Below are 18,423 nucleotides of genomic sequence, written 5' to 3' on the forward strand. Positions count from 1 at the left end.
GCTTGTTTAAAATCCAATCTCAAACAGTTAACCAACTCCAAACCCGTATGTAGCTCTTTTTCTAATTTCTTCTCTCACAGAGAGCATAGAACCTGGCAAAAATCTGATTTGAAATGAGACTTAAGCTCTGAGGTGAAACTTCCTGCTATTAATCAGGTTAAGACTATTTCTCCCTTGTAGGCAACATACATACCCAAACCAAATTTTTAGATCTGTTTATTTTGTTCCAAACTCCTTGAGGATTTAAATGTCCCATGTCTTGAGCTCTGAAATTTTGTTCGTTCTAGATTTAACTGTGGTGCATAAGAGGCTGCATCCTACTCTAAATATTAATACTGTGCTGCTTTTGCCAATCAACATTGTCTCCAAAAGCACACAAGCTCACATGTGCACATCCACATGTGTGGAAGAAATTAATTGATACCCCACCATGTTACGTGACATCTGAATGGGCAGATTTGGGACCTGTGAATGTCTGTCCTTCATCTGGAGAGAAGTAGGTGACCACCTGATTCTTAAGATCTATCTACACCTTGAGCAACAAAAGAGGTCCTGCAAAGCCACCCTCTGGTCACTCAGTGAGAGTGAGGCAGGGAGGAATGGAAGTAGGGGCATTGTTGCTTCAGTAATTTTAGTGGTCTCTCCTGGGAGTTATAGGGCTCCTAGGGCCCAGCTTCTCCTGTTCCACTACTGTTAGAACTGACAGGATAGTAACTAGGCCCTTTCTAGGGCCCCTTCCTACCCACAGAGCCAAGAACCAGTGGGTTTTCCTTTGGGGAGCTGATAAGAGCTGGACTGGGACCAGCGGAGGGAGCTCAGGACTTCGGCCTTGAATGAAATCATCAGAGGCCAACCATGACCCAGCTGCCTGTTTGTAACGGAAAATCATGGGTGGGAACTATTGTCTTCTTTGGAGCCCCTCAGGACAACCTCATCCTCCTGGCCCTAGGATGACCCTGGCTTAGGGTGGCAAGTTACTGTTGGCTCCAAGTGACAGCCAGGAATGCCTGGCAAAAAGATGATGAAAGGGTGAGTGACAGAAACACAATAGACAAAGGCTCAGAGAGGGGAAAAACGGACACAAAGAGGCAGAGAGAGGAGAGAGGCTGAGCTCCTAATGAGGTGAGCTGTGCTAACTGAACACAGCCTGGCAGTGCCCTCTGCCCCTAGCCAGGGGCACTGGGAATGTTCTTCAGTAAGATTGTTGCCAGAGCCTGGGCATAAGGAAGCATCAGTTGCCTACTTAAGAGGGATCAAAGTGGTTCAGAGTCTACCTTTCATGGCACCTTTAAGGCCCTTTAAGTAAAGTGGCCTAGGATGCCCAGCATGGGAGGCACATTGGGTGGTAAAGGCTAGGATGGCTTCCCCTTTCCAGAAGAAATTGTCCAACCCCATGTGTAACTGCTGCCTGTACCTTTTTGGAATCCAGGCTGGGAATTTTGTTTTTTTTTTTTTCCCCCTTAAATAGTCCCTTTCCTGGCCTGGCCTAGGTGGAAATATAGACCTGTCATGAAAACTGAGAGATGGAGCTGGTCCACCATGTCAATAACTACTGCCCCTCCTCCTATCATGACAGCTCATGTCATCAGTCCTCCTCTGTCTGCTGAGATGAAAGGAGCTTCTTCACATTTTGCCATGTGGATACAAGAATGGGGAGTTGGGAGGGCCTCAAGGTTAATGCTTTGGGCTGTAAAATCTGTAAAAATCAGTGACTGGAACATGAAACACTGGTATTTAAGGTTTCTTCCCTATGTGATATTCTGCTCTTCCAGTCTAGGATTATATAGCTTGAGCCAAACAGTGAGATGTGGCTCAGCCTGAGATGAGTGAGACTGATGCTAACATTAGGGGTGGACTGGGCCAAGCTGAGGCTGATTTGCCCAAGTTCCTGGTCCCCCTTTTTTCCAATCACCTATGTGTCTATGACAGTCATACAACGAAATAGAGGGGAAAGAGAATGGAGAGAAGTCAGTAGAGGAAAAAAAGAAGGGAAGAGGGGAGCAGACTGTTAACCAACCATTTGATAAGGGCATTGCCTATATCCAGTTCTTGGGAAGCCATAGCCATCAGAAACTCTAAGGCTAACCAAGGCTACTTGCCTAATTTTGCCTCCCTGCCCCTCCACCCAGTGTCTCCCAAATATGGATGGCAATGACCTCCTCAGCAAACAGAGACTTGGGCCTACCCTATTAGGCTCCTGGGGACACAGTAGCACCTTTGGCAGTTGATTATAGTGGGTGACTAATAAGCTGGGGCCAGGAGGTCCCATCCTCCTCATCCCCCAAGGCTTAGAAAATATGGAGAGATTCCAAAGGCCAGGGGGTGATCCCAAGCTTTTCCTGATCCTGGGAGGAGAAGGGCCTGGGCAAATTTAAAGGCATTCTGGGGAGAATTTAGTTAATGAGTTTGGAACACCTGGAGCTTTGGCTCCTAGGGGATTGTCAAGGTGGCTGAAATGCTGTGTGCACAGGTCTGGGAACAAGTGTGCTGGTGGCAAAAATGTAAATGCTGAGCAGGGTGGGATGAAGGGGGAGAGCTGGGAAAGAGCACACAATGGCAAGAAAGGCATTAGATTGGTTCCTCAGGGCTGGGGGAGCCGGGCAGTAGCTCCCCATTGGGGTCTGGGTCAGGGGCCAACATCTTATCCTTGCTGGAATCTCTCTGCTCTTTCTTGAACATCCTTTGATGCATCAGAGGGACGAAGAAGAGGATTATAGCTCCGATGATGGGGGGCACACCGGCAAAGTAGAAGGCCACATGGTAGTCCCCAAAACAGTTGTGGAGGAGGCCTGAAACAGTCAAGAGAAACAAGTCAAGCTCAGCTTTGTCCTACTGTCCAAAGGTGCTCTCAGCCTCTTCCAGGGGCCATCACAGTGCCTATCCATATAATCTTGGCCTGTATTGCCTTGACTCAGGAGCTCCCTCAACTTCAAGGGCATGTGACTCCTCCCTGAGGCATTGGGGCTGCAGGCCCTTGAGTGAATGCTCATTATGAATGAAGCTAATGAAGCTTCTTTTAGAGTTTCTCCATTTATGACTTTCATCAATCTAAGCTCTAGTCACACCTAGTTACAGAGTTGGTAGTAAACCTAGTTTAAAAGAACTCCACAAAAGATGGCCAAGTGTTGTCTTGGTCCACAGTGATATTCCCCAGCTCCCTACCTCCCCCACAAATGGTTCCTGTGGTACATTTCAGATGAGTTCTTATTTTCCTTTTCTCTGCAGTGACCCTCTTCAAGTTCCATTTGTCCTAGCAAGAGGCTATATGTGTTCCTTCCAGTTTCATATATGGTTGTTCCTTCTGGGTTTCTCCAAGCTGCCAAACCAAGGATATGTTTGGCATGGGATGTAAGGCCTTCCCTACTCACTTCCAGAAGCTAATGTGTGGTACCTCATAGTACCTCAGAGCCCAGAAACAGTATTCAGGAAAGGCAAAAAGGCCCTTGGCCTTTTGCTTACTCAAGAGTTAAGCAAAATGGAAAGAGCTGTGGATTCTGGGGCACTGTTTGGATCGGGGGTGAGTAGAGGCCCACCTCCCTCAATGGGTAGTATATCTGTTGCCCAGGAGCTTGAGTTAAAGCTGTTGCCACTGTCACACAGTGCCCTCATATCACCTTGCACATAATTTGTGTTCAAAGAATATTTGTTTAACCCATTTGACCAGCCTAGAAGAAGCAAATGCATGAATCAGTGTTTGCAATAAATCCTATAGAAAGGAAATGGAGGTCTCTCTTGTCATTGGTTTTCTGTTCCCTGTTTCTTGGGATACCAACAGTGCCCTTCTGGGAAAATGGAGGGAGAAACTAGGAGTGCTGCAAGATGGCAAGTCAACACTTTTCCTGCTGAAGGTGAGCCTCACTGACCTAATTCTGGGGTGTTACTTGAATCAAATCTCTTTTACAGTCTTAGTTCAGAAGTCAACAGAGGAGGAGGAGGAGGATGTCCCTAGGTGTTAATAAAACTAGGGCCTGCTTTCTCTTCCTACCCAACTACCTTGCAAATAATCACATGCCCATGGGGAGAGCGAGAGGATACTGGATCAGTGGAATCATTGGAAAGCGAAACTCATTTTTATCTCCACCCCTCTGGAAGGATCCATGCTGTCTGAAATAAAACCCTATTGAAACAGATATACGGCCATGGAAAATCCATCCCTCAGAATGGATCCGTGCATGTATATTGTGTTTAATCTCTTCCACGAATAGTGATAAGGGGTTTCATGCACTCTGACAAAGTTTCTTAAATAGAGGAAAAGGGGCCTCAAGAAGAGGTGCTCAGGAGAACCAGTACCCAGGGAAAACAGGACTCCCTGATTTGTTCCCTCCCTGGAGTATCAGCCTCACCTGCAATGGGGGGCCCAGCAATCATTGGCAGGGCCATCATGCCCAGGAGGTAACCAATAGCCTGTGAGGCCTGCATTGGGCCCACCAGCTCAAATGCAATGGGGGCCATGATGGTGATGAAGAAGCCATCACAAAGGCCCAGGAAAAGACAGACGACGATAAGGCCCCCGAAGTTCCGGCACAGAGGAATCATCATGGACATCAGGCCCAGGAGCAGGAAGGAAAGGACCTGGAGAAATAAGGGCCTAAGGTCATATTGTGCTGGCTAGCCAAGACCACATAGCAAATCACATCTCCTTTCTCAAGTCTTCATTTCTACCATTTATAAAATGGGGTGCTGGGAGGGGGAAGGTGTCAACAGAACAGTTGGACTGAAGGTTAGGCCCCTTTTCTATTTCCTTCCTTCCTTCCTTATTTCCTTCCTTCCTTCCCTCCCTCCCTCCCTCCCTTCCTGTTTTTTTTGATGGAGTCTCACTTTGTCACCCAGGCTGGAGTGCAGGGGCACAATCTCGGCTCACTGCAACCTCCACCCACTGGGTTCAAGCAGTTCTTCTGCCTCAACTTCCCGAGTAGCTGGGAATACAGGTGTGCGCCACCATACCCAGCTGTTTTGTATATTTAGTAGAGACGGGTTTTCACCATGTTGGCCAGGATGGTCTCAATCTCTTGACCTTGATCCATCCTCCTTGGCCTCCCAAAGTGCTGGGATTACAGGCATGAGCCACCATGCCCCACCAAGTGGTTAGGCCTGTTCTAACTCTTGCATTGAGGGACCCAAAGTCCAGGAAAGCCCCTGTTTAACTGTGATTCTGTTGGGATAACAAAAAGGTCAGGGGACACTTTGCCCCTGGCCTCAAGAAGTTTGTCTTTGTACTAGACCCTAAGATAAAAGGAATTGCTGTTTCTTCCTTCTGAGCCTGTATTTGACTTCCCCATGGATCAGGGTCTAGCATCAGGCCATATTGGTATTCTCAGATCCATCTAAAGTATGGAAAAAGGGAAGGGAGGGCATGAGGATGGCTTACATGATGATCAAATGGGATTGTAAGTAGAAGGTACAGCTTCTTGAAATGGGAAGGAGCCAGTGCCCATTTTTGTGGGGGCTGATTTTATAAAATACCTTGGCATAAAACCATTGGGACGTTCACCCAGGCTCCTATGCTTTAGGACATGAGCTGCACTGCCCATCTCAGGCATCTCAGACACATGGCTCTGGGGGCCTCTGGGCTTGGCTGGACACCCTGAGAAGGCAACAAAGGAGGCTTTCAGGGGAACCAAGCCACTGGAAAAGTGTGTGTCTGGGGAGAATGAAGCCAGCCCAGTAACAGTGACTAGCCACTGGGCTTTCTTTGGGCTGAGCAAAATGACTCCAAAATGAAGAAACTTCCTTTCCAGAGGTTGTTTTCGTTCCTTCTTCACAGAGAAAAGGGCCACTGCAAACACAGCTGGCCTTCATTTGCAACCTGTGTTGGCGAGCTAGACTGAAGACCTGGGCTGCAGGCAGAGAAAGGAACCCTGCCCCCATCCCGCTGCTGCCAACCCCCTGCAGCTAGTAGAGCCAGGGCAGAGCCAGGTCGTCCCAGGGTCAGGGCTAAGACCTGATCTCTTTATCAAGTCCTTAATAGGCCCAAGGATTTTCCAGTAGTTCACACAAGCAAGCCAACTTACCCAGGAACACACAGAAGGAGTGGGGGTCAAGGCTATTTGGTGCCCTAAAGATTTTCTATGTTGTTGCTGTCAGTGGGTTAGGTTGACTAGTTGATTTTTGGAGAAGATAATGCCATCTGAGGACATCTTTTTGTTGGGAGGCCTTTGAACTTTGCCCAGGAAATTTTGAGGTAGCCAGGCAGAAGCTAGAAATAAGAACCTTGGTACCTGAGCTTCTCTAGGAGATTCACACACAACTATAAAATAAAACTGGATTCACCTATCAACAAAGCCCATTATTGAAATTAAAAGTTAATACCATTATGCAACACAAAGGACCCTATTAACTATTTTTAATCATGTCTAAGTATTACCTATTGTATCTAGTTGTCTGTTAAACATCTTCCATGAGGCTTTGCCAAGGTTCAGAAATGTAAAATCCCTCTTGGACATGAGAGACAGGCCTCAAGAATTGGCACAAAGTGAGGCTGTCCTGCAGCCTGTCACTATTTCCTTTCCAACAGACGGTCCAGGGGCTTGATACCAGAGACATGTGCCAGTCTTTACCAACAGTAGAAGCCATAGAGTCTAGTGGATAGCTCTTCAGAACCTGAAGCTGTGTACACTCCTTTCCTTCCCCAGGTCTGTACTCCTGCATTACACGCAGGGAGAAAGGGAGGCAAATTCCTGTGATGGAGTATCTTGACAAATTCAAGAGAAAGAAGTTCATCCATTATTGTGCTCTTGGCCCAAGACACTCAATTTGTAAAATTAGGAAGTTGAACTACTGGTTGATGAAGATACATTTTAGCTATAGTGTTCTAAGATTATATTATTCTTAGAGGTAAAACTCAGTGAAATAAGAGTAAGGAAAAGGGGCCAGAGCAGTGGGTGGGTGGTCAGCAGAGGCACTGGGTCCTAAGCCTATCTTGGACTCTAACTGGCTAATGCCTCCCTGTCCCTTGGAACTCCCACTGTATAAAAGAAAGCAAAAGCTGCTCAGGCTCTACCTTTCTCCTAGGGAATGTGGTAAGAATCACATGAGTTATATGACTAGGCAGAGGCTGCTGCCTCTCCTCAAGATAAAGCCCTGGCCCAATGTCAGATTACCCTGACTTCCAGAACTCTTTGGCATCTTGGAGCTGCTAATACTGGCACAGAAGATTCACAGGGGTGGCATGTAGGTGAGGCTGGGAAAGCCGCACATACTCCTATGCAAACAGCCACCCAGATAAAACACTTGCTGATATTTGCACAGGAATTCAAAATCTCAACTGATTTATATCAATCACAAGATTATCTATCTCCTGGTTTGGCTTTGGCCAAGTCTCTTAGCATCTCTGAGACTTGGCTCTGCCATCACTTAGGGCAAGGTAGAATATGAGAAGTGTGTTGCATAGGAATTCAGCTCTGCTACTACTGTCTGTGTGAGCCTTTTCCTGTTTCTCTATCAAGGTAATGAGGTTGGACTGGATGGACCTTAAAGGCAACCCTACCTCTGTCAAAGCAGAATCACCAACTCTTGTAATCTAACACCAAAAAAAAGTTAAGGAAAAGTTAATCATATTTTGATCCAGGATATTTGAGGGTATTTAGGAAAGCACTTGGGGGCTATCAGAGACAGAGAGATCCCCACTGTGAGTGTAGCCAGGGCCCCTTGCAAATGCTTTTAGGGCTTTCCCAGGAGATAAATGAGTCAGAACTCAATCACCTTCCTGAGGGATTATTTGTGACTACTTGTTTTCTGGGGCTGTCTTTGCCCCTTCACAGAGTTCTGCACTTGGGTACCTCTTTATAAACCCACTTGCAGGACCAAAAATTTTAAGTCAGGTAAGAAAGGCAATACTGCCAGGTAGACAAAGACTGACAGCCTGAACAGTGGCCTGTATTCAGACCAAACCAGAGCCTAGTTCACACAGAAAGTAACCTCTGGAGCATCCATGTGGCAACTGTCCACAGTATGAGGAAATCTGTGTCACTGTCAGAAGGATTAAAACTTTACATGGCTATAACATTTTTTACTTCCCAAAGCCTGGTCACATCTATATTTCTTTTGATCCTCACCAATGAGATGAGAAAGGAAAGGCAAAAATTACTCCTATTGTACAAATGAGGAAAAGTGAGGCCTAGAGAAAGAAAGTGACGTCTGGCCTTTTCTGGCACTGCTTTTGTGTTCATTGATAGAATGACATTTGAGAATCAGTGCTTGGTGTCAAGTAGCTCTGGAAGTATAAGAGATCATAGACCTGGGCCTAAAGGAGAGAGACACTGGGCCACAGAATGCTACAGATGCCCAAGACTCTCCAAAGGAGTATAGGGTAGCAATAAGATCAGTCTGCAGTTTCCTGCTTTCAGATGGAGAGCCATTATTAGTAAAATCTTCCTTTACACGTGTTCTAAGAGGTTCCATATACACTGCTCTCACAGAATCCTCATTCAATCTTGGTAAAAGAGGCAGAACAAGGATGATTTTCTTTGTTTAAAAGCAGGTGAAATGGAGGCTCAGATAATTTGATTGACTTTCCCATGCTACAAAACAAGCTACCATTCTATCCCAAAGGCTGGGGATAACCTTGCATTTGTGGCAGGCTGTTTCTCCCCACAGTGGACAGGTGGTCACACTCACCTGCAAGTAGATCTTCTTAAGTCCAGGGATGGAGTCACTGATGTGGCCTGACACAAGACGCCCAAGGCCTGAGGTAGCCCCAATACACACCAAGAGCACCCAGGTCTCCTTGATTTCCAAGAACTCCTCTTCCACATACTTCATCTGAAAAGCATAGCACCAGGACCCCCAGAAACAGGAGAAGAAAGAGGAGCTGACTGGTTAACTGCTGGCATATCCAGAATCCTCTACTGCTTACTTTCCTGGAGCAGGATAGAAGCCCCCTCTCCTGAAGCCCTAGCTCTGTGACAAGCTCTCTGGCTGCTTATCCCTTGGCTCTGTGGATTCTGGACTTCTGAGCAACAGTCAAGGAGGGTGGGTATCTCCATGCCCCTTCTTAGCCCCAGCAGGACAGAAAATAGCCTAAATTATTGAGAAAATTCAAGGGTTTCGCTATAGTTTCCCCCATTCCCTTACCCCAAACTGATAGCCTGGGGCAACATCAAATTACCAGGGAAGAAGAATTCACCAACTTCCAGGCAATTCTTCCAAAGTGTGTTTTAGGAAACATGAAGCCTGTGGAGGGTAACAGCTCGACTACAAGCAGCAGTTCTGTAGCTGCATAAGTTTGGTGGGTGGTGAGTTAAACAAAACTGAATGGGTTTCTTTCCTACAAAATTTTTTGGTCTCTTTAAGAGATTACTACACATTATGAAGCCAGAGAGATCCAGTATATGTTATTTCCTAAACAAAATAATTTGACCACAAGGACCAGCATTCCACAGAACACAGTCTTAGAAAATCCTGTCTTGGGTCACCCAGGCCAGTCTCCTGCATCCTGGCAATATCTCCTCAAAATCTATCTAAATGTTTACTGTGGGAGAAACCATGGTCCATGGGCTTCCCGCTGTGGGATTGCCCCCATTTTCCACTAAGGTCTTCCCTCAACCTCTCTCTTTTTCCCTCTCTGGATCTCTCCAACCAACATTTTGTTTCTTTTCCCAAAGGTCCCAGCTCTGCCCTTTCAATGTCTTCCACCCCCACCCTCTGGAATCTAGGCAGGTTGCGGGTAGCTTCTTGGGGCCAGGTAGGGTGGGCCCACCCTGGTATTCCTCACCAGGTGTACATAGGGAACAAAGTAGCCAAGGGCAGCAGCAGCAATCCCGAAGGCCCAGACGCGGTAAGTGCGTTGGCGGAACACTCGCATGTTGAAGTACTTCCTGAGCTGAGCCAGAAAGCGCTGGTGCAGGGTATGGACACCTCTCTTGCTTGGGGTGTCCTGGGAGCTGGGCAGGAGGGGCCGGTAGGTGAGTGAAAGCAGCATAAGAACAAACATGAAGGTACTCAGCACCTGGAAGGTTTGGGCCAGCTTGATCTTATCCCCCAGCATTTTGATGAGGAAGGGGAAGGACATGGAGAAAACGCTACTCCCAGCAGACACCACACCATTGGCCAGACCCAGGCGGCGTTGAAAGTAGTGGCCCAGGATGACGAGGGATGGCTGAAAGGCGAAGGAACAGCCACAACCAAAGAGAATCCCGTAGGTGAAGTAACGCAGGCTTAGGGAGCTGTGGGAGAGACACCGAGAGCTGTCCTCAGCAGCCTGACCAGCAGTCTACCTACCCTCCCCCATCAGCTTCCTGAGACTTCCATTCCTCCACCCTTAACCCACAGCCCCACTTGCCACTGACCCTCAAAGCAGACAAAGAAGAGGGTCTTCTGATCCCTGTGATTCAGATGGGGAAGCAGAGGCTCAGAGAGGTAAAATAATTTGCCCAAGGTAACATAACTGGGAATCGGTAAAACTTGGACTTGAATCCAGGTCTGTGTGACTCTAGCATGACTTACAGCACCCCATCAAAAAGGACAGTTTGAAGGAAAGCCAGAACTAGCCCATGTAAAAGCTGGATGAGGGGCTACAGGGAGTCAATGACTTAGAGAGAATAGTCTCTCCTTACTATTGGTGGTGGCCAAAACTTTATCCCAGGTAGCAACAAAGGTTTGCAAGAAGTCAAAATCCTGGAAGGTTGAAACCTTCCATGGGACTCTTCAGTGTCTTTCTCCATGCTAAAGCCATTAATATTCAGAGAATGGCTGATGATCTCCTGAGACATATGCCCTCCCCAACCCTGCCTAAGGTCCACATATCCCAAGGCCCTTTACACTGGGCCCTGGATGATCTCCATGGGGATCATCAGGTAAGGAGTCTCTTTAACTTTCAGATTCCTGCCTCTGTTCCTAGACATGGTATAGATCTGTTCCCTAGAGTAGCCTGGCTCCTTGACAGGAAGTGGAGCCTCAAAGAAGTTGTGGTCCTGGCCAAGTAAGGTAGGTCCTGCCTTAAAACTCATAGGCCCTGCTGTGGCCATAAGCCTCTGTAACATAAAGTAAAGGGTCGGAAGGAGAAAGGCAACAGGAAGGTCAGCTTGGCCAGCCATATGCCCCCAGATAATATTGGCATAACCTAGTGAAGAATTGTGTTTTCTTTTTGATATACAAAATATTTTGCAATATATTTTGCAATAGTTCTTATCTGGTCACTAAATTACCTAATACTCTTCTTGGTCAGGCACTTCTTCTCTGGAGATAGGCCCAGTCCTTTAGTATAAGGAGCCTCAAAGCCTTTAGTATAAGGACTGGGCCTAAGCTGCAGAGAAGATGTGGTGCTAGCACTCATGATTCTAAGATAGCTATCATCACTATTGCTTTCCATCTGCTGGTATTCACTGGACATGAGCAAGGATTTGGTTTCAAAAGGATTGTCTCCACTTGGAACACATAGCTAAGCCAACTGTTCCTCTTCTATCAGGTTCCTTTGGGCCTGTGCCCATTAGATTCTAGGTACCTTATGGGATTGGCCTGGCTTGGGGGCCTTATCCAAGGGACCTTGTGTTAAACCTTCAGGGAAAGGGCCAGTGGGGGCAAAACATGGGATTTGGTTTAGGGTGCTGTCTGGTGGATCTAATTCTAGCTGGGTCCCAGGACTGAAGGGCCACTGTTTGGGTTTCCAAAGCCCTACCAGCCCTGCCTGCACTCTGCCCCATTCCATGTCATTCAGAGAAACTGAGAACCCTGATTGAGACAATAGGAAGGATGATTTGGAGCTCTAGCCATGAGCAGAACCATTTTTCCACTGGATGTGAAGCCATCCAGAAAGTTTCTCAGCTCTGAAGATGCTCTTAGAAAAAGAACAAAGAGGGTAGGGAAGAAGGTTAGGGGCTAGAGAGCAAAACGCCTACTCCAATGTGCCTACAGAAGTGTGTCAGAAGAAAACATATCTGAACTCCTTCCCCTCCTGTAATTGAGCCCATGTGGACTGGAAGGGAAATGGGATCCATATGTTGCCAATTTGTTTACACTTTGCTCTGCTTGGTCTTAAAAAACAGACCTTTGCTGTGTAGTGTTGAGACTGGAGCTGCTTCTGAAGCCTAGCTCCTCCCCACAAGGAGCCAGGCCTCAGCTTGCTGGGGGCAAATGAGGCTGACCACCAGGGGACTTCTGAAAAGGTTTGGAGATGTTGCCCTGGGAGTGCTGAACAGGTTCCAGGCAGGACATGGATTTTCCTTCCTCTGTTGCAGTTGGATGGGATGAAGCCAAAAAATGACTGCAGGCCAAATCCAACCTCTGCTGGAGGGTGGGCTAGGCAGCTGGAAATGCTCAAGTTATAAAGAAGGCTGGCTTACCTCACAGGGCCCAGTTAAGGCAAAACACAATTATCATTCTCTACTGTGAGTGGAAACTTAGGCCTAGAGAGCCATGGCTCTTTTCCAGGTAGTTAAGCTCAAAAAGCTAGTCTCTGACAATTTAGCTCTGACCTCATCCCAGACATGTCACTGTGGCCATTTCTCATTTCCATGTTTCCAGGCTGGCATTCCCTACATCAGCCCAAGCAGATTGGAAGTAGGAGGTACCATAACTTCCAAAGTGTCTTTGGCAGAAAGTCAACAGAGTTCTTTAGGAATTCCTATTCCTCAGGCTGTGATATAGGGTCTTTATTCTCCCTTACCCTACACACATGCTTCTGCAGGACTGGCAGAAAAGAAAGCAGAAAATGAACCTAGAGCCTGCTCCTCACCTGACACTGCCAAGTTCTGCCAGTGGAACCAGTGGGACTAGGGTTTCAGTTTAGCCTAGCCCTAGCTGGGGAGCTGGATTCTGGGTTTGTATCTCATTGAGGGTTATTGTTAACATTCTTCTGATGCCTAAGACGTGAATTGTTATCTGTCCCAAATCATCCATATGTCAGCAGCCTAAGCTATCTGAAAAAGAGTCAAAAATGCTAAACATCATTGGGCTCAGTTGACCTCTTTTTCAGCATTAGATTCCTTTGGGAATCCTGGAATGCTAGGCATTCACATGGGCTCACTTGAGAAGCTCAATCTTGGGATAGAAAGTGAGGTCGTAAGATGTGTAGTACACTGAAGGGGAATTGAATAGCAGAGCTGAAAGAGACCTAAAAAGACCATATGGTCAAATTCCCTCATGTTACAGATATAGAAATTGAGCTGTATTGAGAGCAATGGTACTCATCAATTGTTCTATTGCCATTCAGTGGCCAAAACTAGACTTGGGCCCAGCTCTATGAACTATCATGCTCAGACTACTCCTACCAGTTTGGAACTCTTGGGTCCTTTCTGGGATATTCCCTACCAATGTGTCCTGGAGAGCCCACCTAGATGAGTCCCACTGATTTCTGAATCCAGGGTGCAGGATCTTTGAGGGCCCTAAATGGCCATGGCCACAGGAGATTTTGCAGCGAGAAAAGTAACCCTAGCTAATGCCCAGAAAAAAACCAACCCCCAGCCTTGGGGAAATGACCACCAACTCCTAGCCTTACCTGGTGAAGGAGCTGGTATGGAGGCCGATGAAAGCAACGGCTGCCCCTGCGGTTGCTGTGATTCGGCAGCCCAAACGGTCAGTGAATATACTCACAATAGGAGAACAGAAGAAGATCATACCCATCGCAAGCGCTCCTACCCACGCTGCAGAGAAAAGAAGCACAAAGACACTTTAGCTTAGTGTAGTGCCTGGTGCTACTGCTGATATCTCAGCTCTTCTTCTCTGGCCTTTCATAGGGGGCATTGCATTGGTCTGCATTGCCAGCTTGCTAGTCCCTGATGATCAGAGAGTTTTGCAGAAGAGGCTAGATATAAAACAGTGGATTCTATTACTGGGATAAGATGTGGACCACTCAATATTTCAGGCCTTTACAGGGATACTAAGCCAGATCTATAGCCTTAGGTTCTGGGCCACTTGGCTTCAGGGGCAAAAAACATTGGGGTTAAGCTTTCAGGAGCTAAGATCAGGCTTGTCTCCAGCATTAGAACAACGCTGTGAAGATGATAAGACTAAGGAGCAGAGAAGGCCACAGGCAAAAGCCTCTTGAAATTGTACTAGGATATAAGGCAGGTTCATGGGCCACCTAAAGATTTCTAAGGACACTGTGTAAGAGAGTCATGTAACCCTCATGCTGAAATCCATCATCAGAGCCCATGTTTGGCAAATTTCTGACTTCAAAGTCAAGAAGATATTACCCTGTTGTTGTTTGTTTGTTTGTTTGTTTGAGACAGAGTCTTGCACTGTTGCCTAGGCTGGAGTGCAGTGGCGCAATCTCATCTCACTGCAACCTCCGCCTCCTGAGTTCAAGTGATTCTCTTGCCTCGGCCTCCCGAGTAGGTGGGATTACGGGCACCTGCCACCACACCCAGCTAATTTTTTCTATTTTTAGTAGAGATGGGGTTTCACCATGTTGGCCAGGCTGGCCTCGAACTCCCGACCTCAGATGGTCTGCCCTCTTTGGCCTCCCCAAGTGCTGAGATTATAGGCATGAGCCACTGTGCCCGGACTTATCCTATTTTTAAAGGCTCTTAGGTGTCTATAACAATCCTAAGGAGGAAGAAACTTGCCCTTTTACTTAGATTCTTCCAGTCTCTTTCCTTTTGCTCAGCCCTCAGAAGGAAAACAAGCTTTTTTTTTTTTTTTTTTTTTTTTTTTTTTTTTTTTTTTTTTTTTTTTTTATCTGAAGGCTGTTAGCAAGTTTCATCTTGAGCCTCTTTTTTCTTGGCTAAATAATCTTACTTCCCTTAACTTTTCCTCTTAGCTTTAATTTCTAACTCTGAAATTACTTTCAGAGCTGTCATTTGAACACTTCCAAATCTTCATCGTCATCATCAAAGAGCATTCATTGAGTGACACCTGAGCTAGGCACTGAGCCAGCTTCTGGCTCTCTCCAATTGTGAAGCCCCAAGTGGGCAGAAGGAGTGCAATCTGGGGCTAGTCCACTGGCTGTGTCTCTTACCTCAGTGCCAAGTAGGTTGCTCAGCTCCCCACTGGGAATCTTTACTTTGTTGGCACCCTACCCTGAGCCCTCTCTGCCTGGCTTCAAAAGTACTAACCTGGGACAGCAGGAGACTTCAACTTTTTATCACAATTTTACCTCTTACCTTGCCATTTCATCTCCTATCAGCTGTGAGATCTTGAGAAGTCACACAGCACTTCTCTAATCCTCAGTTTTCTCATCTGTGAAATGGAGATTAAAATTTCTGCTTGTGCCTGCCTCAAACATTTCTTAAAATGATGATCAGATATAATTATGTGCATAAAGAACTTTGTAAATATCAATACTCACACTATGTTTAAAAGATAATGAAAAATGAATCATAGACTTAATGTAAAACTTAAAACTATACAACTTCTAGAAGAATATATGGGAGAAAAATGTTCCTGGCTTTTGGTTAGGCAAAGATTTTGAAGATATTCACAAAAAGCATGATCCATAAAAGAAAAGATTTGATATATTAGACTTGAACAAGATTTAAAACATCTGCTTTTCAAAAACAGTTCTGAAAATGAAAAGGCAAGCAATAGATGAAAAAATTTTGCCACACACAAAATCTGACAATAGACTAGTATCCACCATAGAAGAGTCAGTTGACTATGATGTGTCTTGGCATAGAGTTCTTTGAGTTCGTTCTCTTTGGGATTTGCTCAGTTTCTTAAATCTACAGATTTATGTTTTTAACAGATTTGGGAAGTTTTCAGCAATTATTTCTTCATGTACCTTTTCAGCCCTGCTTTCTTCCTCTTCTGGGACTCCTCTGATAACAGAAATGTTAAATATTTTGTTATAGCCTCACAGGCCTCTGAGACTCTTTTCATTTTTTTAAAATCTATTTTCTCTCTGTTATTCAGCTTGAACAATTATTATTGTTCTGCCTTCAAGTTTACTAATTCCTTCTTCTGTCTTCTCTAGTCTGCTGTGGGGCCCATCCAGTGGGCTTATTTTATTTTGGTTATTACATTTTTCAGCTCCCAAAATTTCTGTTTATTTAGTCGTTATATCTTCTATTTATCTGCTGAAAATTAGTATTTTTTTCATTTGTTCCAGGTATGATTTTAATGGTTTGTTAAAGCATTTTTTTGATGGCCGCTTTAAAATCCTTGCCAAATAATTCTAATTTCTGTGTCATCTTCATGTTGGTGTCAATTGATGATCTTTTCTTGTTGAAGTCCAGATTTCCCTGGTCCTTGGTGTGTTTCATGATTTTCTTTTGTATTCTGGACATTTTAGATATGAGACTCTGGATCTTATTTAAATCTTGTGTTTTAGCAGTCTTCTTCTGATACTGTGCCTTTGAGGGACCATTTCATTACTACTAGATGGAGGTGGAAGTCCAGGTTCCCTGCTTAGCTTCTATTGACACTCTGGGAAGGAAGAGTACTTTGTTACTGCTGAGCAGGGATGGGTATTCAAGATCCCTACTAGGCTTCTTTGGATACCTCCCTGGATGGGAGGGTTCCTTGTTGCTGTTTCCCATGTGGTCTTACCTCAGTGAGTGATGGTAAAAGTCCCAGTTTCCTACTTGGCTTTCACTGACACCACCTTGGCACCTTGTCAGGAGTGGGAGAGGTGGTTGGAGGTTATAGTCTGGCAAGGGTAAAAGTCCAGGCTCCCTCTGTGGTCTCTACTGACACGATGGGGGAAGGGTAGGTCTTGTTATGCTGAGGGGAAGAAATTCCTGGCCCCCTACTAAGTTTTCTCTGACACCACCTCAGCATGGGAAGGGAGCAGGTTGGAGCACCTTGTTACAGCTGAGTGAGTGTAGAAGTCTTGGCTCCCCCAGTAGGCCTTTGTTGGCAAAGGTCAAGTGGGGCACATTTTTTCCCCACGGTGTTTGACTAGAGTAGGAGGGTTATTGTTTAAAGGGTTTTTGTTTTGCTAGGCTGCCCCTTTTCCCATCTTTTGGCTAGACAAATCAAGCTTTTTTGTTTGTTTGTTTGTTTGCTTCCATTGGCATTTCTTGGTTGCTGGCTTCTTCAGCTCCAGGTCTAAGATACGTGAAGCAAAGAGAAAACTCAGGTTTTTCTGTTATGTTTTTTCTTAGGTTCCAAGTTTCCTAGCCCATCTGTCTTTTTCTCTCCACTTTTCAATCTTGTTAAATTTGTTTTAGATATAATGTCCAGCATTTTTAGCTGTACTTCATGGAAGTATAGAGAAAAGTGCCATGATATAGTTTTTAATGCTAAATATATATATTTTAAAATGAAGTAATCCATGTGTTATATTAATTTGTTCAAGAGTTATTTAACATTCTCTCTGGCCCAGACACATGTCTATTCCATAGGCATTGAAGATGTTAAATGAGTGACATGTGGTACCTGACTTCAAGGAGCTCACAATAGAGTAGGGGACACATTTTTTTTTTTTTAAAGTAGGGCAATAAAATTTATGAATCTCATGGTTCAAGACCAGAATAAAATTTTCTATTTAAAGAGTTTCAGAGAAGTCAGAAACTCCAAGTGAAAGAAAATTTTCTATAAAGGGAGAGAAAGGTAATCTAATAGCTAGATTGTGACTGAAGAATTATATAAGAGAAGTCACTGGGCGCGGTGGCTCACGCCTGTGATCCCAGCATTTTGGGAGGCCGAGGTAGGCAGATCACAAGGTCAGGAGTTCGAGACCAGCCTGGCCAATATGGTGAAGCTCCATCTCTACTAAAAATACAAAAAAAAAAAAAAAAAAGAAAGAAAAATAGCTGGGTCTGGTGACGCATGCCTGTAATCCCACCTACTCGGGAGGCTGAGTCAGGAAAATTGCTTGAACCCAGGAGGCAGAGGTTGCAGTGAGCCAAGACCACACCACTGCACTTCAGCCTGGGGGACAGAGCGAAACTCTATCTCAAAAAAAATAAAAAATAAAAGAATTATATAAGAGAAGTGACTTAGGGAGTGTTAGTAGGATAGGTTTTCAAAAAAAATTTAATAAGAAAAATAATCAAGCAATGACTATATTAAAAAGGAAGAACTAATAATTATAGCAATTATGATGACAATTATAACCATATTGATAATAGATGGGTGTTATTGGTTATCCTTTACTTTTGTTATACTCAGTTTCCCATTTTGGAAAATACAGAGTAGGTAGAGGTTTTCTAGAATTCTAACAATTTTTGGACTCAAAGTTAGGAGTTTCTATCGTTCCCCATAATTACCCCTGCTCTTATATGGGGAAGACAAAGAGATTTCAGTGAAGCAACTGAGATGTGGGAGAGTTGGGTAGATTTCAACAGGCAATGTACAGAGTCATCTTTCTAAACAGACTTCGAAAAATCAGTTGGAACCCTGTAACGTTCTATCAGGCAGAGAACATTATTTTCAACCCACAGTACATAAATGCTGAGCAAGTATGTAATTCCTGACTAATAAATTTTCTGTTCAACAGATCCCTGGATTTTGAGGATGAACTATTATAATTCATATAATTCTATGGTATAGTTATTATACCTTTCACACTTTTCATCAGTGGTTCCCAGAGTTATTTTCAACCTT

At 45.1% G+C, this 18,423-nt stretch overlaps 1 protein-coding gene across 2 annotated transcripts in view; it reads right to left on the reverse strand.

The window, feature by feature from the left end:
- Nucleotides 1–200: 200 nt before the first annotated feature.
- SLC16A2 (solute carrier family 16 member 2) overlaps nucleotides 201–18,423 on the reverse strand; it is a 109,999-nt gene continuing 91,776 nt past the window's right edge. Inside the window, exons 2-6 of one of the 2 annotated variants that reach the window (XM_074391642.1) lie at nucleotides 13,433–13,577; nucleotides 9,947–10,163; nucleotides 8,617–8,760; nucleotides 4,344–4,572; nucleotides 201–2,789 (exon numbers count right to left, since the gene is read on the reverse strand). In XM_074391642.1, coding sequence (XP_074247743.1) covers nucleotides 2,569–2,789; nucleotides 4,344–4,572; nucleotides 8,617–8,760; nucleotides 9,947–10,163; nucleotides 13,433–13,577 — 956 coding nt within the window. In that variant the 3' untranslated portion in view covers nucleotides 201–2,568. Of the gene's footprint in view, nucleotides 2,790–4,343; nucleotides 4,573–8,616; nucleotides 8,761–9,712; nucleotides 10,164–13,432; nucleotides 13,578–18,423 lie in introns of both variants that reach the window. The other variant, XM_003936862.4, reaches the window with a different exon arrangement.

The sequence above is a fragment of the Saimiri boliviensis genome, chromosome X (assembly GCF_048565385.1).
Source record: "Saimiri boliviensis isolate mSaiBol1 chromosome X, mSaiBol1.pri, whole genome shotgun sequence".
NCBI classification, from domain to species: domain Eukaryota; kingdom Metazoa; phylum Chordata; class Mammalia; order Primates; family Cebidae; genus Saimiri; species Saimiri boliviensis.